The sequence below is a fragment of the Botrytis cinerea genome, chromosome 13 (genome assembly GCF_000143535.2).
Source record: "Botrytis cinerea B05.10 chromosome 13, complete sequence".
Taxonomy (NCBI): domain Eukaryota; kingdom Fungi; phylum Ascomycota; class Leotiomycetes; order Helotiales; family Sclerotiniaceae; genus Botrytis; species Botrytis cinerea.
The window spans coordinates 753,422-779,830 of NC_037322.1; the positions used below are offsets into that span (position 1 = coordinate 753,422).

At 41.5% G+C, this 26,409-nt stretch overlaps 8 protein-coding genes across 9 annotated transcripts; 4 read left to right on the forward strand and 4 right to left on the reverse strand.

Annotated features, from left to right (window-relative positions):
- Positions 1–92: 92 nt before the first annotated feature.
- On the forward strand, positions 93–4,272 carry BCIN_13g02160 (hypothetical protein). The gene is made up of 4 exons (XM_001555274.2): positions 93–617; positions 1,098–1,342; positions 1,394–1,418; positions 1,463–4,272. The coding sequence occupies exons 1-4, from the start codon at positions 202–204 to the stop codon at positions 4,152–4,154; spliced, it is 3,378 nt and encodes a 1,125-aa protein (XP_001555324.1). The 5' UTR covers positions 93–201; the 3' UTR covers positions 4,155–4,272.
- A 3,221-nt stretch (positions 4,273–7,493) lies between these two features.
- BCIN_13g02170 (hypothetical protein) lies at positions 7,494–9,261 on the reverse strand. Its single transcript, XM_024696717.1, has 3 exons — positions 8,918–9,261; positions 7,706–8,839; positions 7,494–7,653 (listed from the first exon to the last, which is right to left on the reverse strand). Exons 1-3 carry the CDS (start codon positions 9,209–9,211, stop codon positions 7,546–7,548), a joined length of 1,536 nt encoding a protein of 511 aa, XP_024552530.1. The 5' UTR covers positions 9,212–9,261; the 3' UTR covers positions 7,494–7,545.
- A 910-nt stretch (positions 9,262–10,171) lies between these two features.
- BCIN_13g02180 (hypothetical protein) lies at positions 10,172–11,647 on the forward strand. The gene is made up of 6 exons (XM_024696718.1): positions 10,172–10,377; positions 10,434–10,558; positions 10,613–10,860; positions 10,915–11,032; positions 11,084–11,151; positions 11,210–11,647. Exons 1-6 carry the CDS (start codon positions 10,228–10,230, stop codon positions 11,530–11,532), a joined length of 1,032 nt encoding a protein of 343 aa, XP_024552531.1. The 5' UTR covers positions 10,172–10,227; the 3' UTR covers positions 11,533–11,647.
- A 2,559-nt stretch (positions 11,648–14,206) lies between these two features.
- BCIN_13g02190 (hypothetical protein) lies at positions 14,207–17,454 on the forward strand. Its single transcript, XM_001555267.2, has one exon. The coding sequence runs from the start codon at positions 14,318–14,320 to the stop codon at positions 16,952–16,954; it is 2,637 nt and encodes an 878-aa protein (XP_001555317.1). The 5' UTR covers positions 14,207–14,317; the 3' UTR covers positions 16,955–17,454.
- A 697-nt stretch (positions 17,455–18,151) lies between these two features.
- On the reverse strand, positions 18,152–19,081 carry BCIN_13g02200 (hypothetical protein). Its single transcript, XM_024696719.1, has 3 exons — positions 18,862–19,081; positions 18,583–18,713; positions 18,152–18,508 (listed from the first exon to the last, which is right to left on the reverse strand). Exons 1-3 carry the CDS (start codon positions 18,976–18,978, stop codon positions 18,358–18,360), a joined length of 399 nt encoding a protein of 132 aa, XP_024552532.1. The 5' UTR covers positions 18,979–19,081; the 3' UTR covers positions 18,152–18,357.
- A 192-nt stretch (positions 19,082–19,273) lies between these two features.
- Positions 19,274–20,886, reverse strand: BCIN_13g02210 (hypothetical protein). The gene is made up of 3 exons (XM_001555264.2): positions 20,559–20,886; positions 20,284–20,414; positions 19,274–20,141 (listed from the first exon to the last, which is right to left on the reverse strand). The coding sequence occupies exons 1-3, from the start codon at positions 20,724–20,726 to the stop codon at positions 20,021–20,023; spliced, it is 420 nt and encodes a 139-aa protein (XP_001555314.1). The 5' UTR covers positions 20,727–20,886; the 3' UTR covers positions 19,274–20,020.
- Positions 20,887–21,855: 969 nt separating this feature from the next.
- Positions 21,856–23,004, forward strand: BCIN_13g02220 (hypothetical protein). Of its 2 annotated transcripts, none has more exons than XM_024696720.1 (3): positions 21,856–22,128; positions 22,177–22,459; positions 22,518–23,004. In XM_024696720.1, the coding sequence occupies exon 1, from the start codon at positions 21,886–21,888 to the stop codon at positions 22,081–22,083; it is 198 nt and encodes a 65-aa protein (XP_024552533.1). In that variant the 5' UTR covers positions 21,856–21,885; the 3' UTR covers positions 22,084–22,128; positions 22,177–22,459; positions 22,518–23,004. The 2 variants fall into 2 exon arrangements, with proteins under 2 accessions (XP_024552533.1, XP_001555313.1); XM_001555263.2 differs by having other exon boundaries at positions 21,856–22,054.
- Positions 23,005–23,754: 750 nt separating this feature from the next.
- On the reverse strand, positions 23,755–26,038 carry BCIN_13g02230 (hypothetical protein). The gene is made up of 5 exons (XM_024696721.1): positions 25,754–26,038; positions 25,367–25,619; positions 25,017–25,316; positions 24,697–24,958; positions 23,755–24,621 (listed from the first exon to the last, which is right to left on the reverse strand). Exons 1-5 carry the CDS (start codon positions 25,962–25,964, stop codon positions 23,830–23,832), a joined length of 1,818 nt encoding a protein of 605 aa, XP_024552534.1. The 5' UTR covers positions 25,965–26,038; the 3' UTR covers positions 23,755–23,829.
- Between the last annotated feature and the right edge of the window lie 371 nt (positions 26,039–26,409).

A 26,409-nucleotide genomic window follows, 5' to 3' on the forward strand; every position in this document is an offset into this window, starting at 1 on the left:
TGCAAGCAAGCGTTTACTCGTCGGCTGTTATTGGTGCTCAAACGAGAGGTGATGAGACACCTTGAGCAGCGAGCACTTCGATCTTTCTCTCAGTTCATAAAAACTATTCAAGAAATTCATTACACAGAAAGCTTGGACGATTTGATCCCAAATTCCTCATTTTTCTTCTCTTTAATATACATATCACGAATCTGATTGACTATGGACGGCCTCGGTGCTGCTGCCAGCGTCATCGCGGTGGTGCAGATGGCTCAGGCTGTTAGCGGGGCTTTAGTGGAATACTACGAAGGGGTCAAGAGTGCTCGCGATGACATACAACGACTTTATAATTCAATAAAGAATCTTGAATCCGTAGTTAGGTCTGTCGACGATCTTCTACGTACTTTTTCGATCAACATCCAAGCATCTTTGGAAAACAAGACGGGAACTCTGTCGCTGTGTAAGGCTGAGCTTGATGGAATTAAGAAGGAACTCGATGCATTTTCGAAACAGCAGAATCATATTGGAAAGCTGAAGTCTTTGGTATGGCCGTTCAAGAAGAAGGATGTGGATAAGCATGTGGATTTTATCGATAAGCATAAGCATGATTTAATGTTAGCATTTGGAGTTGAGAACTTGTAAGTCTATTAGTTTACTTTCACCCACCATACTAGCAGAGCAAAAGGCCTGTAAGGTATTCACGAGTTCTGTAAGCCATGATACATCTCAAGTGGTGGTCTGTCGGCTATGGCCATTCGCGCGATTTCGCTCAGTGGCGTGCCCAAGTCCATGATCAATCTTTCCAAGTTAAACAAAAACTCTATGTTTCATTTTGAGATTGAATCAATCATCCAAGCATCATTCCAGTTTGAAAAATGTAAAATCATTGAATGATGCTAGAATTTAATCGGTTTTTTCTTACTTTGAAAAGTATGCCACAATTAAGCGGAGCTGCTAGTCATTGAAGATTAGACTTTGGAAAAGTATCACAATCTTAGCGGACATCATTTCTTTTTTTAAATAAAAGCTTCTCACTACATTTCGAATCAGAAATTTGTCCTCTTGTCTCACTCGTGGCGTTGGTTATGGGACCGATCTGATTATGTACACATCACTAGGCACATTTCCCTGCGTCACCATGGCATCTTGGAAGACATTCGAAGCGAGATAGGAGCTGCTAAGAGCGACAAAGAGCGAAGGCAGATAATCAAATGGCTTGCAGAGTCGCTCCCTAATCCATCCACGGAACATGACATCGCCCGAAAAAAGTGCCAAAAAGGTACGGGATCCTGGCTAATAGACGGAGATTCTCTCAAGACCTGGTCGAAAACCAGTAACTCGTTCTTATGGCTAAACGGTGGCGGTTAGTTTGACCCTTCAATACCCGAAAGAACTAAGCTAATGATAAAATCAGCGGGGGCTGGAAAATCAATCTTATGGTATGTTTGGCATCTCACCCCTTTGCCATCTAACATTTTCATAGTTCTACAGTGATTGATCATATCCAAGAATTCTGCAAACAAGAACCAAATGTTGTTGTCACATACTGGTATATCAAATTCGACAATTCAACTACACAGAGCATTTCCAATATAATTCGTTCTTGGATTAAAGACATTTGTAGTAATCGTCGGGATACGCCACAAACTTTGAAAGATACATATGCTCTTTATAATCACGGCCAGCAGCAACCTACCCATGAAAAAATGATGGAAATGCTTAAGTGTGTAGTTGGCGGCTTTCAAGATGTCTATTTGATTGTGGATGCTCTTGATGAGTATCCTAAGACAGACCGGTATTTATTGTTGAAGACTCTGAAAGAGATTCATCAATGGAAAATTGATTCTATACACATTTTTGTCACGAGTAGGGTAGAAGACGATATTCGAGTTCATCTAGCTAATATGAGCGAGCGAAACGTTTTCGACAACTGCAAATGGATCATGGTTCAAGATCCAAACATCACCGAGGATATCAAGAAGTTTCTCGCCGCTAAAATTGATAGCTCCGAGTACGATATCCCAACCTCTGACTTAGAGGAAGAAGTCGTGGAATCTATCGCGCGACGAGCTGATGGTATGTTTCGATTAGCAGCACTTCAATTGGAGTCATTAAAGCCGTACCAAACCATTTTCGAAATAAGAAAGGGCTTGAACCAACTTCCGAGATCTTTAGATGTATTTTACAGAAGAGCACTAGAAGAGGTATTTGAGGGGCATCAGTGCTACGTCAAAATTGCCTTACAATGGATCGCTTACTCTGCTCGCCCGTTAAAGTTAGTGGAGCTCTCAGAAGCAGTGGCAGTTCAGACCGAGTCTTCTCCTTATTTGGAAGAAGACAGGAAATTGATTTGCAAAGGGGATCGTTTCCCTCTTGTTGATATGATTCCATCGGCATTCGTTACAATCCACATTTGTGAAACGGGGGACCCTTCTTTACCGTTTAAGGAAAAATCATACATTCGATTTTCCCACTATTCTGTCCAGGAATTCTTACAGTCAACTCGCACGTCCAATGGACCCGTTAAGCAATACCATCTACAGGAATCAAATGGCTTAGAATCCATCGCAGCACGGTGTATAGCATACTTACTTTATGTTGGGTCGTTTTTCGAAGATTCATATTCTGGGCTACCCGACGTTCATAATCGATTTCCCTTGATCTATCACGCAGTACTATGCTGGACGTACTATTTACAACGCCTTGAAATTCTGAGCAACGGGTCTTTTAACCTCGTGGGAAATTTACGTGAGTTGGCATCACTATTGATGAGTGGGAACCAGGCAACTTCGACCAACCACGATGCATGGAAGATATCACAAATCATTTGCAAAGATGCTAGACGAAAGATCCCATACTCCGCAACCACGTTAGCCCTCGCACAAGATTCCTTCGAGATTGAGATAGATTCTAGCATCTATATACCATGTCCTTTGTCTTGGGCTTCTCATCATGGCTTAATTAGTTTAGTAAAACTCTTATTAAGAGATGCTCTATACGATATCAGCCCATCTAATGCATCAAGGGAATTCGACTTAGGGTCCCCTTTACATGCTGCAGCCACGGGATGGTATTTTTCGGAGAGAATAGTCACACTACTGCTTGCAGCAGGCATGAATCCAAACACATCCGGTGGAGAGTTGCGTTATCCACTAGTTGCTGCTACCGACAAAAACAAGTTGGAAATTTGCAAATTATTGTGTGAGGGAGGTGTAAACCTTGATCCTGGGTGGGGCGTGCGAGGTGAAACTGCATTGCAAGTCGCTTGTAGAAAGGGTTATGTGGATATATGTGAATATCTCTTGGAGCAGGGTGCCGATATTGAAAATTGTGACTTTGCTGACGATGTTGCAAAGCATGATTTTCTCGACAGTTTAATGACACCATTGCTGCTAGCTACCAAGCACAGAAAACTAGCAGTTATTAAGTTATTGTTGGCGTCGGGGGCAGATATTGAAGCAGTATATAACGGCTACACACCATTGCAGTATGCATCAGAAGCACATGATGTGCAAGCATGTAAATGGCTCCTAGATTCCGGTTCCGATGTGAATCATATGACCGAATCTGTGCCATTTTTGACTTTAGGATTCCCTTGGCGATTCCGTTGGACGACAAGCTGGACCCCACTGAGTCGACCTTTCCGGGTATATCCTAGCTTCTATCCTAATGATGATTTACTTGTAATTACCGAATTGTTGCTTAAAGCCGGTGCTGATGTGCATGCCAAAGGCGGGCCTTGGTGGAAAAATGGCCCTATGGCTACCACAATAGTTTTCTGTTTAGAATGTACAAGAAACTTGCCAGAATCAACAGAACAGAGAGAAAAACATGTACTCAAGAAAACTTTGGACATGCTGTTACACGCAGGAGCTGGAAGTGGCCTGGAAGGAGCTGAAGTGCTTTCGATACTAGGAGGGAGACGTGAAGAGCTTAAAGAGGAGCGAAGAGAGCTGCTCCGTCAAAGAGAGATGAATACTCGACTAAGTAACGACGGAATTGAAGAAATCGACAGATTCATCAATTCATATGATGATGCTTATAATCGGGTACAGGAGCAGCAAGAGAAAGAACGCAAGGTGTCTATGCGAGGAGTCTCTACAGGAGATGGTGGGGAAAATGAAGAATTATCCAACGGAGAGTTAAGCAATAGAGTTACGAGCCTCTCCCTCTAGAAGTTGTTGGTATTACGGTTTGGGGAGGGAGGTTTTTTTTTTTTTTTTTTTTTTCTAATATGATTCTAGAAATTGTGTTTCTAATGATAAGTTTCTTTTTGTATGGAAAGGGTATACAATTGTTGGTTTATTGAATTTACTATCGATACTTTGTTTGATTTCCTATTGCTATTTGTGATCTGTTCAAGGATTCCAAGTCACAATTATAAAAGATAGCTTGGACTTCATCGGCTTTTGCACACTCTCCTCTTTGAGTCTAGAATCAGCATTGTTGAATAGAAAAATCCATTCGCTTTTATGTCGTTCTTTAAAAGTAAACTGCCCTTTTCATCACCATGTCCGTCGATCTATTTATAATCTTAAGTGTCAAGATATCGATCATGTGATCATACAGAAAAAGCTTTACCAACTAACACAAACATTAGCTTCTAATCTATCTATAAATATATATAGCTTTATATAATGAATAAATTAGAATAATTATATTATTATAGATTAAAGTATTTTATATTTATTGATCAAATTGATATTAATATTAACTGATATTTATAGTAAGAAGTGTTGAAGTTAGTACTCACCATGGAAGTTTCTGCACAAATAAATTCATCCCTTCATACTCTGGTAGACATGTATCACTGATGACAATCTTGATGTCTGCACTAATAATAAGCCTTGACTGTGTTATTGATAATTTGTCGGGTGTTCATATCCGTAATCTAAATGATGCACGTGCCGTATACGGCAATGAGCTGCCAGACCCTTGCATCTGCCCCGGTAATATATCCCTGAGCGCTAACCATTACGATGCCTATGCTCTTCCTCGGTCAAGAGTTTCCCATGAGACGTTACTAGAACGCTTGACTAGGTGTCTACATCAAACTCAAATATGTCATCAAATATTTATTCCGAGCTTTCATAGGCTAGACCGCGCTATATGATGGTCTAGAAAGTTGATCTCAAGCACAAACTGGGAGACATTCTTAGTCTACCGTTAAATGGTAGTTCCGCCTCTGAACTTCCACCGGGGTCTGGATTATGCATGTCAGATTTATCAGATTCCAACATTGATAATGTGGATAAAGTACCGCAGTACTTCTCGAAAACCTGCTCATGACACTACTACAACACCCCACAAATTATCAAGTGTAATTCTCTTGATACTTCACTGTCAGCTCAACGCGGTTACACTACGATATAGTGATATAAAACTGGATCGGAGGTTTAATGCGTATGCCTTTCTTTCTACTCTCATTAAAGTCACCAACTCCAAGTTTTCAGCATCACTAGTTTGAATATGCTGTAGGAGAGCAATATCATAAGCGAGATTTACCTTCCTCGGCTCTCCCAGCAGTGCGGTAGACTAGTGGATCGTAATCTGAAGGCTTCCAATCGGTACAAAAATCTGCTCCCCCATTGCATGTTGCTTTTCGGGGAGTCAGGATATCATAAGCATTCCATGTCCAACATGACGTTTGGGATTTGATGCTAAGGAAATTTCATGCGAAGGGGTAATAGGCATGTACAGGATTGTGTACCCACAGAGAACTGAGATCTGGGTAGTAGATTGTGACAAGGGCAACACGGGTAAAAGCTCTTGTACCTTTGTTACTACGAATTATAATTATGGCACCATGCCTCTATTGCATAGCATTGATTTCTTCGACTGCTTTATTGTCTCCCTAGCCAATGTTCACTACGCTCAGCCGTTCTCATCACACCAATTCTGCTTTGCTATTTACTCCATTCTAACAGATCCCCGAAGGTTGGCTGCAAGATGAGCTCGAGCCCAACACTCCTCGATGCTTCAACAGCTGATCGAGCTCCCCTCCTATTGATCTCGACTTGGATTTGGACGGCATTTGCCATTATTTTTGTCGCCCTCCGTTTTTTTTGTCGGGTGAGACTCATCCGAAGTACTTGGTGGGATGACTGGCTCATTTTGGCTGCTGTAGTATGGGTGATCTAAATCTTTTGAGTGGTAGGGACTTCGAGCTTACAGTTATAAATAGGCATCCTCGATAGCCATGAGTGTTGTCTGGACAATTTATGCCAAAAATGGTGGCTGTCGACATGCAGATACTTTGACTGCGGAACAACTTATAACTACAACAAGATTGAACTGGATTTCACAGCCGCTTTGCGTATCTGGTCTTTCTACTTGAAAAATATCTGTTGCTTGTCTAATCTTGCGGCTTCAATACCCAACACCATGGAGAACGAAGCTTCTCGCTGGTCTCCTATCAATTATGGTTACGATTAACAGTATAGCTGTGATTCTTATGTTTACGCAATGTACGCCTGTCAGAATGCTTTGGAACCCAGCATCAGCACCCAATGGACATTGTATCAAATCTAATGTTGTAGCAATCATATCACAATCTGCTTCAAGTAATCGTCTCTCCGCATTGATAATTTGATACTTGCTGATTAGACTTTAGGTTATATGGCTTTCATTGATTTAGTTTTAGCTATCGTACCAGTTCATATGATATGGAAGCTTCAGATGAATAAGAAGAAGAAGGTAGCCATCTGTGTTTTACTTAGCACCGGTGTTTCGTGAGTCTCCTCTTGTCAAGTCTATCTTGAGGTTTTTCTCGCTAAATAAATGATCAGCGCGTTTGGGTTCGCCGTTATCAAGATTATTGAACTCAAGAATGATTCTAATCATTCTGATATTACATGCAAGTGAACTATCTCCCCTGCGACCTCAAAACTGACTTTCTCTTTAGGGGCTACCGTCTGGCTATTTGTGTGGAATGCGTGAGTTTTTACATCAGGACCTCTATACTAATTGAAAAATATCCAATCTGTGCAGGGTATAAGCTGACTGAATCGATGTGGCAGATTCGAGATCAATCTGATCATCATCGCTGCCTGTGTTCCGACGCTTATACCTCTTCTCGAAATTATTCTCAATCACCGAATCGCATCTTACTTCAATAGCTACAGAACCAACCATGGAGGTTCTAAGTTTTCTTTCCATAAGGAATCATTTCGTATGCGCCGCTTGAAGAGTGCGAATGATGAAACAGAGAGTGGAAAAGATATAATGGGTATTAAAAACTCTATAAATGGTGAAAGTGGAGAGTTGGGAGTAGTTGAAGGAGAGAATGATGAAATTTGCGGAAGTGAAAACACAGATAGGATCGTGAGTCAAGGGAAGATTGCTGTGACAAGGCAATGGTCGGTGACAGAGTTCAAGTAGAGTCTACAAAATACCTCCTGAAAAAGTGACTTTCTGAAATGTTCATGGTACGTGTGTCTCAATGGATAAGGTCAGTGCCTTTTTTTTTCAATGCGAAAAAATTGTGCTAAGCGATCATTCAATTTCAATATCTCTGGATTGCATTTAAATTTGAACTTGATATTCACACTAGTTACAGCGCCGGAATTAGACTGCTGCAGAATTTCGTTTTTGGATCCTTACGTCAATATCACTTTGCCTTACAAACCACGAATTCTGAACTTTCCATTCCTTTCGAGGGTTCACGAGAGAAATCTTTTGTCATAGTCAGTGTCGCGAAAAGCAGAACATCAGTGGGTAAACTTACGTCATAGTTTAAGAACAGCGAAGGGATAAGTTTGTATATCTCAAGGATACTGATATTTCTACCCAGACAAATTCTTTTCCCAGCACCAAAGCTGAGATCTGCTGATCTCATTGCGGAACGACGAGATTCATACTCCTCTTGAGTCTCAAGATCCTCATATCGAAGCCAGCGTTCCGGAACAAAGTATCCGGCATCTTCACCAAAGACCTTCTTGCTTTGATGAACGGTCCAGGCACTCATACCTACATTTGTTCCTGGCGGCAAAAAAGTACCATCGGGAAGGGTAAGACCACTTGCGGGGACGACACGCTCAAGTAGGAGACCAACGCCTGGAAAACAGCGGCTGGACTCCCTGACTACTGCTTCAAGGTATGGTAGTTTAGCTGCATCTTTATAAGCAACAGACAAGGACAAATTGGCATTGTCTATCTCCTGCTGGAGCTTTTTGTACACCCTAGGATTTTTGAGGGTGAAGTAGATGATTGATCGAATCGCAATGGAAGTGGTATCAGCACCAGCAAGGATGTTGACTAGCATATAACCGATGACTGTGTTATCGTTCACCATTCCTGGATTCAAACGTTTGAGCTCCAGGAAATCATCTAGCATGTCTTTCTGATCAATATATTTGCTATCGGTACCTTTTTGTCGTGCAATGGATTGCTCTGCGCAATATGCCGCGGCTTTGTCAACAGTTAGGGGCCCAATAGGCCACACGGGGTTTTTTGCAAGCCAGTGGTCCAAAGCGGGGAGTTGTCCAATTACGCCAAAATAGTCGTTGATCTGGTTGGATACGTCGAGATAGCCAGAATGGTCGTAGGCAGCATCCAGAAATCCCATCGATCTACTGAAGGTGACCTGGCCGATGACATCCCAAGCAAAGAACACCATCCAGTCATCTATTTTACAAGTCTTCCCTGCATTGGGCCCATTAACGAATGACTCATCGAGACGTCTGAAAAGATTGTTGATAGTATTATCAACCAGCGGTTCAAGTGTCAATATATGACCCATCTTATACAGCTTTTGAACAGGTCTCAACATCTGACTGTGCACATCGTTGGTTTGAATACCAAAGACAGTTTTGATGGTTATGCTTCCGACTTTGCTGTCATTGACCGTGTAGAAGTCACTCTAGTCACCCGTTAGTAACAAAGGAAAAAGACTTCAAGAATTACGATAAAACGGGGTTATCGAATAGCCTGATCATACCTTGAGGAACTCCCCCTTAAGGCTGTAAATAGTCCGAACGAGATCTGGATCGTTAAGACTGACGAGATTTGGACCGATTCGTACAGCTTGTCCGTATTTTTCGTGAAGGAATTTGTGTGTGAGCTCTGCCCGGCCATTGTAGGTGTCAATCAAGCGCCAGAAATTCGTGAATTTTGCTAGAAACGGCCCGGGGATGCTTTTTAGAGGGGATGTGAAATAAAACCAGATTAAGTAGAGTCCAAAAATGCAGATACTTGAGAGAATCACCTGCAAGATAGAAATGCCTTGCGCCATGATATATTGATCAAGCAAAGAGGATATGGGAGAATGGCGAATGCGGGGCCAACATATGTGGTAGCGGGCTGGATCTTATAAACATTGTATAATTTATGTCACAATCAAGATGTGATGAATGGAAGCATTATCGGACGTACGCCTATCCAACTTGCAGTATCATATAGACTATACATATGCAAGAGTCTCCACTAACCGTTGGATATCCACCTTTAGCTGGATAATAAGGTTTAGAAAATGGAGATGCTTGAATATTAGTACCCCCACACTGTTGTCCGGGTCAAAAATTCGGCACTAGCATTATCCGGGAAAATAAATACTTGCTATTAATGTTACATTAATCACACATTGTATGGTGACTTTTGTCTTCATTGACTGAAGCAGTCGTGGAATTTTACAGCAATTCTATTGCCACTCGATTGAATTTCTCTGCGTAGAAAAATTAAGGGGCACTTTATGCAAAGAAAGGAAGGTGCAGCTCTCGATTACTGCAAAGGTCAGTTTTACCGATACAAGGATGCGGCAGGGGAGCATTATAGTATGCAACGTCTTCCCGCGGACCAATCAAAGACCCCGATGCCATACCATGGGTTAAATGATGGCGTGGAGACCAGTAATGCTTGACCATAAACTCTACTTACTTTAAATATGTAGGAGGATCTACTGAATAGCATTGGTTTCACTTTCAAATGGCGTTGAGGTATTAAATTCGACTTATAGCCGAGGAACTGAGGGTTAATCGCGGAAAATACACATACCGATCAGTATTTTGGGGCCATCGGTCAAAAAGTCGAACTCATTCATTGTTCGATCGAACCAGCGAAGTGGTTATAGAATTTACCAGAGAAGTTCTAAACGACCAGGGTTCTCGATGCGAGAACGAACTCGAACTACTGTTGGAAGCGAGTTTCAGGAGTACTCAACATGGGAAACTGCACTATGCTTCTCTATATACCATATGGAAGAGCCCTACTTTGGATTCAACTCAGCTGTCTTACTCTTTTCTCCAAGTAAAAATGGCTATAGCCGGTCAAGGGCCTACCATTGTTGCGGTCATGTGGACGGAGACTGTTGTAGCTCTAATTGCAATCGGTCTTAGACTTTACACGAAAGGGTTCATCACAAGAAACGTGGGCTTTGACGATTATCTTATCATAATAAGCTGGGTGAGTTGAGAATATCGAATGACTTATTGTCTTGGCTACTGATAATGAATGTTTAGTTTATGTTGATGCCATACACAGTGGCCTGCACGGCAGCTGCAACTCAAGGGTTCGGCCAGCATTCTTCGGATCTTACCATTGAGGCTTTCGCAAATGCAACCCGATCGGAGATCATTGGCCAAACGTATGCCGTCACCTCTTCCAACAGTACACGCAAAATATCTAATCCATACTTCAGGTTTTGTATAATCGGCATAGCCACTAGCAAAGCTTCAGCATCGGTGTTTTTGCTGAGACTTGCCGTTGTCGAATGGCACAAATGGGTTCTCTACATCACCATGTTCGCAGTGACTGGTATCGCCATCATATGCGCTCTATTTGATTTCATTCGATGTGATCCGATAGCTCACGTCTGGAACCCGTACATTCCTGCCAAGTGCTGGGTCTCCACAGAACAATTTACTGCTATCTCAATCACCGTTGGGGGTGAGTGACAAGATTTCAGATTCTATCCCGCAATCTTGGCTAATATCTTAAGAGGCACCTCCGCAGCAGCAGATTTCATTCTCGCCGTGCTACCATGGATCATACTTTGGGAGTTGAATATGAAGAAGAAGGAAAAAGTTCTTATTACATCGTCCATGAGTTTGGGAATTTTGTAAGTCACCTCGCTGGCACAAGTCGTAGTCATAGACTTACATCTAAATAGTGCTATGATATGTGGTGTGATAAGAACAGTGAACCTGAATGGCCTTTCCTCAAGGTCGGATTATTCCTGTGAGCAAATCTATGTATCCAGTTATCCAATACTGAATTGCTAACATTTCTTTTTCAGATGAAACCATAGGCTTGATATTATGGTCGTCTACCGAACTAATGATTACGATCCTGACGGCAACAATACCCACTTACCGACCACTATACAAAGTTTTAAGAGGTTCATTGTCGAGTACAAGTGGGCGTTCAGGTCGAGGATATCGACTGGATAATATAGAAGAAGAAGGAAGAAAAGATTTACCACCCCCTGCAGTAAAAAGACGCCCCAGAAACGACACAACTTTAATGGCGACAGCTATAAGTGATGACGAGCACAATGATTATTATAGTGATCGCGTTGTGTTAGAATCTAGCAAGGGGAGACAAGGTTCAGACTCTTGATGTAGCGACGTATACTTAATAAATGAAGATAGAAAGAATAACAGTAATAACCTCATATAGCATCATTTCATATATTGATACCTCAAATATCAAAAGTGCTAATTGAAGCCTAGCATATACTAATTCAAATCATTTTGATTTTATAAATGTTACTATTTTAATCCTAATATATTTTTTATTTTATATTTCTTTAATTTTTTGAAATTTTTTTAGCTTTTTTAACCTTTTTAGCTTTTTCAATTCCTTCAATTTTTTCAACTCTTTCAACTCATTCAATCTTTTCAAATTTTTTAGCTTTTCAATTTTTCAATTTTCCAATTTTTCAATCTTTGAACTCTTTTTAACTTTTTCATTTTTAGATTTTTTTTAAAATACTTAAAAAAATTCAACTTTTTTCAAACTTTTCAACCTTTTCAACTTCTTAATTCTTTTAAATAATTTAAAAAATCAGAAAATTCTATTCAGAAAATATTTTAAAAAAAGAAAGACTAGAATAACATCATTTTCAAAAAAAATAAAAACTGAAATATCAAAAATACTATTTGGAGTAAATTTAATCATATTCCTGATATTTGAGGTATCAATACATGAAATGATGCCATATGGGGTTATTACCGAAAGAATAAACACAAAGATTAAAATTAAGCCAGAATACATTTTCAAGTAGTGGGTACAAAAAGCGGTCGCCATAGCGTGGGACAGAATTCGTTTACATTTCAAAAGCCTCACTTAATTTTGCTTGACGACGGAATCTCAAACTGGCAACACGTGAGATTGCCGTCGAGTTCAATAGGGAGAATCTATGAATGAACAGAAGGTCAAGATGTTGTTGAATATAACCAAGGAGTCAAGGAATCAGGGAATTGGATATCCTTTGGACTGAATGTGAAGGCCCGGCTTGCCCGTCGTTTCCCTCTGAGCAATGCACCATCTTACCGAGAATTATACATGCATGATGAAACAGGATTTTTAGTTCCACCGATATGCACGGAGGAGAAATTAAATAAATAAAAAGTTGTATTTACCCGGCGCTCATGGCTGATTGGGCTAAAAGTTTTACGGTAGATACTTCATACTTCATAGAGTTTATTTGTGGAATTAGACCCCTACTCGTCCCTTGAACATTACTTGTATGGCCAGAATGTATGTCACTCCGAAGATAGATGCAGGATGGATGACAAACTACGAGAAGAGTAGTCTTGTTTTTATGGCGGTAGATCTGCATGCTTTTCGGCACCACGAGTGGATTGACGACTTTTAGTACGAGTAGGTTGTAAAATATTTGATATGTATTAGCTAGAACGCTCATGATAACCCACTTTCCGGACTCCGAGGCTTGGCTCATGTTCATTATCCAATCTGTGCAACGTATATTTTGATTACCAAGACAGGAAATTAATTACGCGTTGCCTGTCAAAAGTCAATCAACCTATAGGCATTGGGTATTTTACCCGGCTCACTGCCGCCTCTCGATATATGCGGGCAGACTAATGGGGAAAGCACTAGACAGGTAGGTGCCGAACTGTCGGGACGAACATGTAATGCAATTTAAGCTAGAAGAGTTCACATGCTAATCAAATGCATCTGCCAATTAAAAGAACTAACCTCTATTCAAGTAATACTCCCAATAAACCCCATCGAAACAAACATTGGCTATAGATATTAGAGTCCTGTGTCAAAAAAACGCAAGACCTACTTTTCAGTTGGCTGGTAAACTTTTATTATCGTTTCACTGATTGTGCATCTGATTTCCAGATAGTACATTTATGGAGCTGTGGTGGGACCTTAACGCGCACCCATCAAACGGCATTGAAAATACAAGCAACATCGGGTAAAAGTAGACCAATATTGCCAACGGTTAGTGACCAGGTGTTGGCTAGCACTGCTGACCTACAATCCCACTCTATTACCAGGATTGTTTCTGGGTTCTTATACGGGAATTCAAGCACAAACAATGAGCTCCAGTAAAGAAACCTCTGCCCATGTTCCATTGAAGTTGCGAATAAAATTTAAATAAGATTTTGATCCGGATCCCCGATTTCTGTACCTCGAAGAATTCTTTTTGAATCCTTTTTGAACGCAGAAATCTACCCCACACTGAAAAGCTTGGTATTTGTCAGGTAACTTTACCGACTGCGATCTTGCTTCTTAATGTATGAAGTGAAAACGCACCCTTACTTGTAAGAACCACTCGAACCAATTCATTTAGCCGGTATCCATGTAGCTTCCTCCAAATTAAGAGACACACCGAACAGATGGCTGCTCAGTTGAGCACGACGTTTGCAGAGGGTATCTTCCAAAGGCCCGAATCAAAAATGGTAAGCCTTAAGATCCTGCTGACTGCTAAGGTAGTTTGTGTATATGAAGACTAGGAAGTATAACGATCTATTTAACGAGAATCTCATGATTTGACTTTCATGTCTGCTTGGATGAATACAGCTAGGTTTAACAAGTAATGTGCAAAGAATCTTGAAAGAAAAAGAAACGGTACGGAATACATGCATGGCAATCTGACCGTATAAGTTGTGGAGTGGCTCTTATCATAGCATGGCTTTCGGGATATTGTACGCGAGATCTGGTCCGAGGTCTCGTGACTTGGTGTTATATGCCTTAGCAACAGACCCCGCGTCAACATGGCAAACGCGTCACATCTTCGACTAATTACAGATCGCGTGAATATCTCACTTCGAACGTCCAACCTCGGTGTTGAACGACATCCATCATCAATCATCCATCCATTCATTTCTGCAATTCGCAATATGTAACGAAACAATATCCATTCAAGATGCCGAGTAAACAGCGTACCTTCGAATTGGTGGACGCGCCAAAGGTCCACCGACCAATGACCAGCAAACAAGCAAAAAAAGCATATCAAAAAGCAAATCGAACGCCACGAATAACGAAAGCCGAACAAAAGCGACGAGACGCCGAAGAACTTGCGAAGCATAGAAAAGCACATGAAAAAGAACAAGCAGCTGCGAAAGCAAAAGCGGCGAGAGATAAGAAAGCAGCAAAAGCATTAGAGCAGAAAGAAGAGAGGAAGAAACGGGGAATACCTGAACCCAACAGACATGTTCGCCCAAGTCAGTCGAGGATTTCTCTGTTTTTGAATCAGGGAACCAAGAGAATTCGGGAGACATCAAATACAGGCGAAGAGTCCGAAGGTACTATGTGCGATGATTTGGATGGACCACCCGCAAAACGAGTTGCGCATGAGATTTCCGAGGACGACAAGGATGAGGTCGAGGAGGGGGGCGAGAATGAATATGAAGATGAAGTCTTGTCGAAACAAATCAAGCATCGCAATTTCGAGTACGAAGATGAACCGCAGAAGGAACAACTTACAGATAAAAAGAACAATGATAAAATGGCCATTTTGGGGTCGCCAATTCCATTAGAAGATTCCGATGACGAATTTGGAGATTTTCCGCCCCTGTCAGAGAACGACATTTCATTGTTGGACACTAGCTCTATGCATTCCACTCCAATAAATACGAATCTAGGTAGACCCAGATCTGCAGGCCTGACAAGACCCCCGTTTCGAAAACCTACCGCCCCATTCAACAATGAGCAAGAGCTACCACCAATGAAGAATTTTGAAAGGGAGAAAAACTCGCCCGATGATCCATTTGAACTAGAGGACATGCTTGATTCTCAAATACGCTCCGAAGCAGCGGATGCAGTTTGCAAGTCAGATAGTAAACAAGCACTCTCGATTCACAAAGAAATCAGTAGAGACAACACAAAACCTACAACTCCCACGTCCAACAGTTCTGTAAAGGATATTGCGGGGGAACGAGAACTTCTTTGGCATGCGCCTATTCACGCCAGAAACATATCAATCTCCCAATCCATACATACCAAACCGCCATTACGTCTTCCCAGGGGTTCATCAACTAAAGCGACTCACGAAAAGCAAAACAGTCCACACTCGCGTAGTTTAGCTCATGATCCTCTACAGAATTCTCCTTCCAATTTGAATTGTGATGCAGTTTCAGTGCCAGAAACAAATGTGTGCCTCAATTCTAGGCCGTTAGATAGAAACCCAGCCCCCACGAAGAAATCACTGGGTGCTGCTCCGGCTATGTCAAACAATGCTACTGGCATTGAATCTGAGATTCCAGTCCCTCATTCAACCGATTCGGGTCAGCAGGGCTGGCAAGAGGGATTAGTCCATTCTCTTGTGCCCAGATCCCAACATTTTAAACGAGAACCGGCTCAAAAATCATCTGCTCAAGCCCCTACATCCAGTTATATACGCCCCGCACTTCAAGAAAGGTCTATCAACATGGGTCCTCCAGCTCTTCCACAGAAAAGCAAACTTGGAACGGCCCCTGTTGCTCCAGTCAACACCAGGAAAACAACCGACGCTTATAGTCTTCCACCCTCCACACAAGCATTTCTTGAATCTCATCTTGACGACTTTTTTCCTAGTGCAACTCAAGAAGCTAGAGAACTATGTGAAGAATCCATTACATCCCACTCTTTCACAGACTCGAGTAGAAACTCTGCTCACAAAGGGGACCAAGAAAACCTCGGAATTGTGAAGGATAATGTTCCTACAACTTCTGATGATGAATTTGGAGGCATGTTATCCACTCAGGAACTCAAAATGTTTTCGCAGGATTGGGAAATTTCCGATTCAACGCCCCAAAAAGAAAAAGAAAGGGGAAACACCATTGATGCCCACAAGGAGATATCAGCAGGAATAGAGGATCTACAAAACTTTCTTTGTGGCCAAGATTCAATTTTCTCGAGTTTAGAGCCGCCTGGACTGGAGGATATGCCGAAAACCAAATCACTGATGGCAAGTCCCTCACAGCTGTCACAAGCTCAAATATCCACTTTTAACCACCATCAAGGACAACCAGCAATATTGCAGAGTAAGTTGGCTGAGCCAAGTACTACACAGATTGATCCAGAAATGGAACTCACGCTCAAACCGAAAAGATCACCTTGGTTCAAGGAAAAACCGGAAGACAAGTTTACGAAGAAGAGATTTTTCACCGAGAAACCAGAAGATTTAGAAGCTGCTGCTTTAGCAGAGAGTAAGAAAGCATGGGATGAAATCAAAGAGGCGACTTCATCTAACAGGCATAATTTTGATGATGATCTTGAGCCTGAACTAGATGGACAGCTTAAAGCTGCGCTTGCTGAAAGTAAGGAGTGGGATGAGGTATACAAAGCGGTACTTTCTACACCTACACCGAAAAATACTGGTGAGAAGGGCAGAGGTAAGATGGATGTTGAGGTGGATGTTGAGGTAGAATTTAAAACACCGTCACGAATCATAGATGGGCAGAAGGTAGCGGGTGCTATCACGAACGAAACACAGCGGTTCAAAAGAGCAGCTAGTGTTGCTAGTACCGATTATGGTGATGGAGAGGTTTCCGATTGGGACGATGTCTTGCATGGACTTTGACAAACGTATCAGAAAACGTTTAATATATTAGGAAATATTCACGACTCATGGGTATTGACAGCATTATGGTTTGGAATGGGTATGGGATTAGATATGCCTATACATATGGACTTATTTGAGTTTTGATATTGATATTAGCATGGATATATATTCCATATTCGGGTGTTATATGTTATTGGATTTGAGCATGCATAGGAGGATTGGATTATTTTTTCGATTGGCGTCATGGGAATATGGCGGGATTTTCGTTTTCATTTGTTAGTAGTGGGTGATTTGGAGAGGCATAGGTCCCAACTCAGGCTTTCTGTTGCATTCTTTTTTTGTGGCTGTATTGCATATAGATCATGTTTTCTTCAAACGGGATCGGGCGTCATGGGATGTTTTAGTCATCAAGAGACTTGCATGTTTCAGCATAGCGATATAGATGAGACATTTGATACCCAAAGATTTTGTTTCCTAGGTGATATTAGATGATAAATTGTTGCCTGCCTTTTATAACAAACGATTGCTGCTTAATTATTTGTTTGATGCTCCCACAAGTTTGAAGAGATTTCGTCATTTGCCCCGAGCTCCAAGATGGGCATGACACGCTAGCAAGAAGCCATACAACCAAAAGGATATTCTCTTGCTAGTGACAAGTAGTCATAAAGCCTCAAATCTGCCATGAAACTGGGATATTCAAAGTTCTTGTTACATGAGATGATTGTATCAAAAAAAGAAGCCACCAATTTCCACGCAATTTTGGATCTCACAATGATGGTATTCAACAGCGGCAAGGATGGGACGGAAAGGAATGAAGGAAATTACTTACTACTGCTGGCTTCTTAGATATCAAAGTTCGGATATCTCCCGAGGAAGATGCCAATGGCATGGTTGAGACAATGCTGAAAAATTGAGGAGTCTTAAAGTATAGTGATTGGTCATCAACTAGGGGGTTTATTGTCGAGGTTTAACACTGGACTTCAGTACAGATTCAACCTTCGTTCAGGGAAATATAACTCAAGTGACATAATACGCTGCTTAACGTGCCTCGTGATATACTTTTTATTTCACTCCATGCTTTCAGATGATCATGTCTTTTGCTGGGAAGGAATATGGTTGTAATCAAAGCATTCGTCAATTAATAATTCAAATGAAGGACAAGATAATATGCCCACAAACTGCAATCAAACAGCAATGCCAACATTATCTTATCACTGGTGCCTTCGGTTTGGCTCTCACTTCCACTTCCACTTCACTCTGTCACTCAGTCCCGTGAAATAAAAGACAGTACAATATTCTATTATCAAAAAAAGAAAAAAAGCAGGCAATCAATTCAAATAAAATCGTCCTCCTTGTACATAGTAAAAATGAACTTTTTCGCATGTTCTCCACAAGGTTTTGTTTCGCTATGGACAATTATCCTATTGTCCTAAAGTAAATCCTATCAAACTACTTCCACATTTCGCGCTCTTCCACCCCAAGCTAGATGTTAGTTTCGTAGGAAGACCTTGGCTTTGAATGAAAGGGATGGGTGTGATTGAGAAATCTGAGGGTGTTGTGCAGTCGTCGTCACTGATTGAGTTGGAGGAGGTTAGTTTTGTGTTCTGCACAATAAGACAATAAAGGAGAGGGAGGAAAAAAATTACCTGTAGAATGAACAATGTGCATCACGACAGAAAAGGGCGGAACTGAGAGGGTTGTTGAAGATTTCGAATGGGAAACAGAGGGAATGTGGGTAAGTGACTGCTAGGTCTCCGTCGTAGTTTGCGAATATGAACTTTGAGAAGGTTAATTTACGGATAATGTTGGTAGTTTCATTTGTGATATGATGGTTTGGTAGGTATAGGGTTTTTATGATCCAAGAAGTGGGATGGAGGGGGCTGTGAAGATAAGGATGGGAAGTAGATAGAGGTAGAACTCATTACATTATCAGAATTCTGGGCTTGACATGAACTGATTGTATCGGCTGCAGTTTGAGCATTGATAGTCGCATAGCTCGCGAACCCAAGAAATAGACTTGTGAGGGGAATGGTGATCTTCATTTTCGATTATGAGTTACAATTAGGAGTCGACAGACAAGGAGTCTGAGACTCAGGAATGGATGAGAGGGATGAGATGTTGTGTGTAATTTATGATGAGATTGACATCTTATTGATGGGGTAATAGCAAGAATTTATACCTCTTCGATTGATTCATGATTCATTCAAGAATCTTGGAAATTTTGATCTTTGTGGTGAAGCTATGTTGCCGAATTTGTGAAAGTTTGGTCGTTAGAACGTCGAATCACACACTGACAGGATGAAATATTGATTGAGCTGGTAATGAAGTATCATGGCAGTTGATATATCCAATTGATATCTGATATTCTTGAAGACAATTGTGAGAAATGAAGTAAGTAAAGCCTAAGATACCTCAAAATTTCCCCAAAATTCACTCGTACATCCCATTTCGTAGACACAGTCGTCTCTCGTATTGTGAAATTATTGACACGCCTGACATTTCTCAAAACAAAATTTGGTAACGGTAATCTGAGATGGTGCTACAAAGTGAAACCAAAAATAACGAGCTGAGAGGCAGCATTGTAACGCGGATAGATATAAATGAACATGAAAACGTGGATTTTTGATTTGAATCGGTGTAGCTATTGTTCGGCCACACCGATAGAAATCACAATTAGTTGAGTACCGATCTGTGTAGACCACCAACACGATGTCACTATTATGTGACACAAAAGCGGGGCTTCTAATAGCATTCTTCAACAGGTGAATAAATGGAAAGCTCTTGCGCAAACACAGTAATATCAAAAGATCAAAAGTAACACTGACTTTAAATGCGTAAGAACTTTTACTAGCTTAGAATATCAATCAGAAGCGACTGTGGTGGGTGCAAGTTTCTTTGATGACGGCCAACGTTGATTTTCTGGAATTCTGAAGCCATTCTTCGTGTTGGTTGACAAACGTGAATGATTGCATCGAGCCATATCACAGCAGTCTTCCACATAACGTGATCAGCCCAAAACGAAACTAATTTTTTGTTTTCAATAGAAAGCTTTGGTTCATCGGAGGGTTAAGCCTGTCAGTCAAGCTAGAGCTCCTGGCATATTGCTCCTTTCCCTAAAATCGTTGTTACAAGTCCCCATGGATTGACCAAAGTTAGACTCCTTGGGACTGTGAGAGTAAGGTTGGGGTCGGTGCAATCATCGCCGCTGTTTAGAAGTCGTTAGTATATCTTCGAATGAAGTTTGGGCCATGGAAAAAGGTGAAAAAAGAGCTGCGGGTGCGTTATTTAAGCTCTCGAAATGACAGCCCGAGTGATAGAGGTGAGAAAATTAGAAAGTTCATACATACGCGCAATTCTCGCAGATGACACTTTTACAGAAAACGGCTTGCAATGCGGTACTGCCATTTACGGTGTAAGGGTAGCACTGATTATAATCATAAGAGGTTATTACACCATTGTCGTATTGGACTCCGACATACTAAGAAAAGTTAGTAAGTGCGATTCATACTCAACTATCAAGTGAACTATGAAGGAAACTACGAGCGATCAATGTTGATGAAAAGTGACACCCGATTCTGAATTGAGACGCCAACGAGATACAAAAAGAGACCGACAAACTTACAGCCTTAGGGCCCGCATTCTCACAATAATTGTTGAGTACTGTGTAACTGGGAACGACAGATGATGATTCAGGAGCGGAGGTATCCCTTGATGAAAGAACCTGAATAAGAGGATTAGCGGTGGCTAATGCACCGAATAATGCGATGTCATATATGGAGAAAAATCTCATTGTGTAAAGTAATATTTTACTTTGGAAGAAGTCCGAAAGTTCAAGGTATCTGGAGAAGACAAACTTCTGTAAAATTCCTCGACGTTCATACTTATACCCAAGTAGCTTCCGAGATGTTGGCTCGGAATTGATTGTTGCTAGGATAAGAAACTGAAATCTCTATCGCTTGATATGATTAGGTCCTTGGGTGTGAAACACATGAATGAAAATCACGACTCTGTTATGCAATACTCTTCGTTTGTTACTTATGTGGCGCAAAGAGGCAGAAAATAAGCTCAAATAATAGGTTAACATTCTAAAACTCCTAAGGACTAAGCGGGAAAAAGAAATGATTTTCGTGGAGGCTTGCTTGTACATCCATGCTTGACTCATGTGTAACGTATGGAGATCATGTGCAATGTTTCTCGATCGCTCTAGAATCGGGATTTTCAGCTTTCTCCAGAATTAGAATGCGTGAGATCAGCACGCCGTATATCTAGATGGAAGAATATTTCCAGAAAGCTTAAATTGACTACATCTGTCATGACTCCATGATTGCCAATGGTGAGGCTGAAGAGGAAACTTGGCATGTGACGTTGGGGAAGGTGTGAAGACATGACCTAGTCCCAATTAAATGCGACAAGGGCTGAACATGAATAGGGGTACAGAATTCATAGGGCGAAAGATAAAACTATCATCTTAGAACCTCCAAGGCCGCTAGTATAGCAAGAAGTGGAAAGTTGTTGACTTGAAAAACAGGATTCATAATTCGATTGATCAAAGCATTCGAATCTATTTTCGGGGACGTAATTCAGGAGGTTGATTGATACGCGGCTGTTGAATAGCCATCTTACCACTGGATTACAAACTTCCGTCGTCTCGTCGGAATGTTGGCCATGCATGTCAGATTCTCATGATAACAACCCATGCTCTCACTTCTATCATTGGGATTTCTTTTGTGAACTCACCAGATGAATCATCTAGAGTGGAGTTATTTATCTTTGATTTGCAATCAATACATTCGTAATCCGGAAGAATTTTATCATCTGTCATGAACTTATCACTTTATAAGATGTCCTCATGAATATCATGTCTCAAAAAAAGTACATTCGACCAACATACTCTTCTTGCTTCTTCACTACAACAAATAGACTTATTCCTAAAATCTTACAACATCATAATGCCACCAACTATAGTTTTGATAACTGGTGCAAATCGAGGCTTGGGAAAAGGACTCCTCCAACGCTACTTAGCATTACCAAATCACACTGTAATTGCGGCAAATCGTGATCCGTCACATGAGAGTTCGAAAAAGCTCTTCGATCTACCTAAAGGCTCTAGAAGTAGTCGTAAGTATATTTTACTCACCTTCCACTAATCTCAACTGGCAATAAAAATGCACAACATGGGACTTCCCGAAAAGGTTTTGAAACGTTCTCCAAATTTCCAAAATAAGTCTAACTTTTGACAGTAATTATCGTCAAAATTGACGCTTCAATCGAACAAGATGCATTTGATGCCGTCCAGGAACTCCAGGACAAGCACAACATCCCACATATTGATATCGTTATTGCCAATGCAGGCGTGTCTTATGTTTGGCCCAAAGTGGCTGATCTCAAAATATCGGATCTGAAAGCCCACATAGAACCCAATGTCTATGGATGTGTATCGATATACCAAGCAACACGACCTTTGCTGCAGAAATCAAAGAATCCCATTTTCACACCTATGGGCTCCACGGCCGGGGCAATTGCGTAAGTGTGGACACATTCTTGGTATCATGCTAAATCTCCGGTGCTAATCCATCTATAGGCGTCAACCCCCGATAAGCAATTCTGCATATGGATCCTCAAAAGCTGTTGTTAATTGGCTTACTGTTCGAATCAATGCTGAGGACGACTGGTTAAATGCCTTTGTTGTGGCTCCTGGCTGGGTCACGACTGAGCTGGGCTATGAAGGCGCAAAGGGTCTTGGATTTGATGATGAATTCATAAAACAAAATATGATCTCCCCTGATGTGTCTTGTGATGGTATGATGGAAGTTCTTGGGGATACTTCTAAGGAAAAGCATGGTGGAAAAATGGTGATATACGATGGAAGTATCTGGGAATGGTAAATGGGCTTTCAATGGGAGTCTCTGAGAAGATCTAAAGAGAAGTTGGTGATGGAATAGACTTAAGTATGAAACGAAAATAGAATGTCAGACAATGGAGAACTACTCGATGATTACTCGTAGTCGTCTTATTGTCGCCGAAGTGCGGGGTAGTCACCACACGTGACACCGCAGCCTCTTTGATCAATTCTCCTCCCACCCTTATTCCTACCTCTACCGACATCCAAAGTTCAAAGGCTTCATATTTGGGAAATACTCTTGATGAAAAATTGCTGTTCTAAGATGAAGGCATCTTTGACTATCAGAATTTGATTCATCGACAGACGTCTTGACTTAATTTCAATGCATTTGAAGAAGTGACGATTGCAGAGACGGTCTGTAATATCTTCATAGTAATTCTATCTATTATTGTATAAGAATAAAAGTAAGTACTAAGGAACTCCTAAGTTTGAGCAATTTTCTAACCCTCCACTAGTCCCAAGCTTCCTGAAATAAGGGTAGCGCGATTCATAAATGACTTTCGTTTACTATCACAAGTTCCATCAGCACAGCAAATTGCCACCAAGCAGTGGAAGTGACTTACTTGGAGCAGGCGTAATAGACAACAGTATTGACCCACCAATAACTATTGACGTTGAGATAGGTGGGAATGTTATGACTGTCTCAGAGTTCATAGTTGATGATGGCATAACAAATACGCATGGCGGTGGGCATAAAAATACTGGACTAGGTTCCACAAAAATTATTTGGACGACATAAACAGTTTGTGATACACCTGTAGAGATATCACATGCTCCAGGCGGGCAGTACCCATACTCGCAAGCAAATTGACACAGATCTCCATAGAGGAATTCATCAAGGCCAGCACAAAGGGGATGAATAATCCTGAGATAGAAGAAGGTGGATGGCCGATACAGTAAGCACCTTCTACTCACTTGTCCGATCTCAAATCTGAGAATTTCGGCTCGACAGGTAAGAAAAATTAAGAATCGTCAAATCGTCAAATCATCATTATAAGCCCAACGCTACAAAAACCACACACCCCAAAAGTCCCGCCATCCAAGTCAACCCTCCAAGCCCTCCGCCACCTACCACCGGCACTGAAACATGTTTCTCCGCATTCGACTTCTTCGAATCTGCGGCTGTACCCGTCCCCGTACTTGAACTCGAACTCGAACTCGAACTCCCAGTAGCTCCGGGAGTAACAAATTCTTTCTTCCCCCCATCAAAGCTCATACATTGAGTCGGAAGCAGCATACTCGTTCCAGCAAGCGTAGCCGTCGTCCCTACATTTTCCACAAAATGTAAATCCGGAACCGTCAGTTGAATACCGGCTTGGAGTCCTATTGCTATATCTGCTTGTGGAACAATATTTGTGAGAGAGGAGAAATAGTCTAGGTCTTTAACACTTGAGGAAGAGCTTTGAGCTGGATTGCAGTTTTCATCTACCGAGGTGAGTTCGGAGATTGTAACGGAGAGAGCGGGAAGATCAAGAAAAGCGCCGGCGGCTATAGACCCATCTCCTGATAGTATATTAACACCGAGGAGAATTTGGGAATGAAGGGCGAGAGAGAGAGTTAAGGATATGGAGGAATCGGTCGCAGTAAGGGGAAGAGCGGTGATGGAGGAGTCGCTAAAACCAGAAGATGTTGATTCGGTAAGGTTTCCAATATTAAGTCGGATGGAGGAATTATCTGGGGCGGAAACGTCGAAACCGTAAGTGAAATTTAGATTTTTCGAGACGCCGATGGAGCCTTGAATTGCAGGAACCCACATTGGGCCTATTGCGGCAATATCTGGGATCTAAAAGATGTGTTAGAATACCTGTGAGAGACATATTCCTGGGTTGAAAAGATGCGGGGTAAATTTATGACATACCTGAAAACCTGGTAAAGCCAATGTCATAAGATTCATAATGTAGGTTTCTGTAAATGTTCCCGCAACTGCAGTATCAATTTCAATATGGGCACCGAATCCATTGACTACCATATCGAAATAACCATTTTCTACAAAGTTCACTGCTTTCTTTGTATCGAGAGAGGAGTTGCTAACATTAAACACGCCCTGAGTCATTTCGATTGAACCTTCAATTGAACAATTGCTACAACTTATTGATAAAGATCCGCCTACACCATCATTTCTAATCATATACGTTAGTCACATTGAGCTGATAAACTAAAGTTAATGTATAAACGTACGAAGTAGCGAAAGACCCGAGATTAAAACCCGCCGGTACCGAATATCCAATGTCATGAACTGATGTGTCTGAGGTGGGTGTTGCTGATGGCGCTGATGGAAACGAGACGGTTTCAGAAGACGATACTGAAACTGACGAAGTAATTCTTTTGCGCAAATCATTGTGTATACGGAGGGCGCTACTATCGTATTTACCCATTCCGAATTTTACTTCCATCGTATCGTAGGCATCGCTCCATTCAATTCGTCGCACGGAGAGTATAGCGGTACTGGACTTGAAAACATATTCAACGTTGGATACTCTATTGTGATTATTAGTAATTTTCAACACATTGTTACCATTTCCCCTTACAAATATGGAGCCCGCGCATTTTGGTCATTACACCCGGCGTGCGATGAAATGACCAAGAATTCTGATAAATCTTTCCATTCTTTCTTTGCTCCAAGTAACAAATTTTCCGAGGGAAACTGAAGAATAATAGTTGACTTTGAACATACAATGTTCTTGACATTGAGTTCAATATCTTCCAATGCGACGGCAGGTAATTTATATTTCATCGATGTGGATGCAAATCTCGAATGTGCCCCTCGAATTATCGAATCATCTATGCATCATTAACACCTTGCCAAATCATAGTAACAAAGCATGAAATGTTCCTTTCGCATTTCGGTATATAATTGGTAATCGAAAGAATCCAAGCAAAGAGATGAGGAGCAATCGAGAGAGAACAAAACGTACGATCAGCATAATGATGAGTACACTCCAAATCCGGTTTAAAACTGGCAAGTCCTCGTTTCTGTTCCGCAGAACGCACAGTGATAGCTCCTAAACTGGTCGTTTGTCTTGAATCGAAATCCCGTGGAGAGATCTTGACATCACTGCTATACAAAGCCGCGACAGCCTCAACACAGGCTAGCACCGAAGCTAAACTCTCGTAGCGAAACAACATTTTCGTTAAACAAATATATGTATCAAAGCTTTCTTAGGCGAAATGGAAAGCGATCAAAGCTCGAACCAATTGACCCCAGGAACTAATCTAATAACAAGAGAGAAAGAAATGCAGACACTCGACGTCAGTCAGTACCCATCCAATCTATATTAAGATTCCCATTTGGCCCCCAAATCAATTGTCGCGAGAAATTACGTGCCGCATCCTTCACGCCAGAGCCTGACAGCCTCGTTCTGCAGCTTATACTAATGTGATACGTAGGATCTAACGCAGAGATAACATGGAGGGCTGCGCATTTCTCGGGTTGCATCGAAGTTCCCAAACTGGTAATTCAGGGTACGTAGAACCTGGGAAGAGCCTCTTCTCGACCCACCCCTCCCTTCGCGAATCCCCACCCAGGTGATAAACCCCTGCGAACGAGTGATTGGAAGTGCAGATTTTCGAA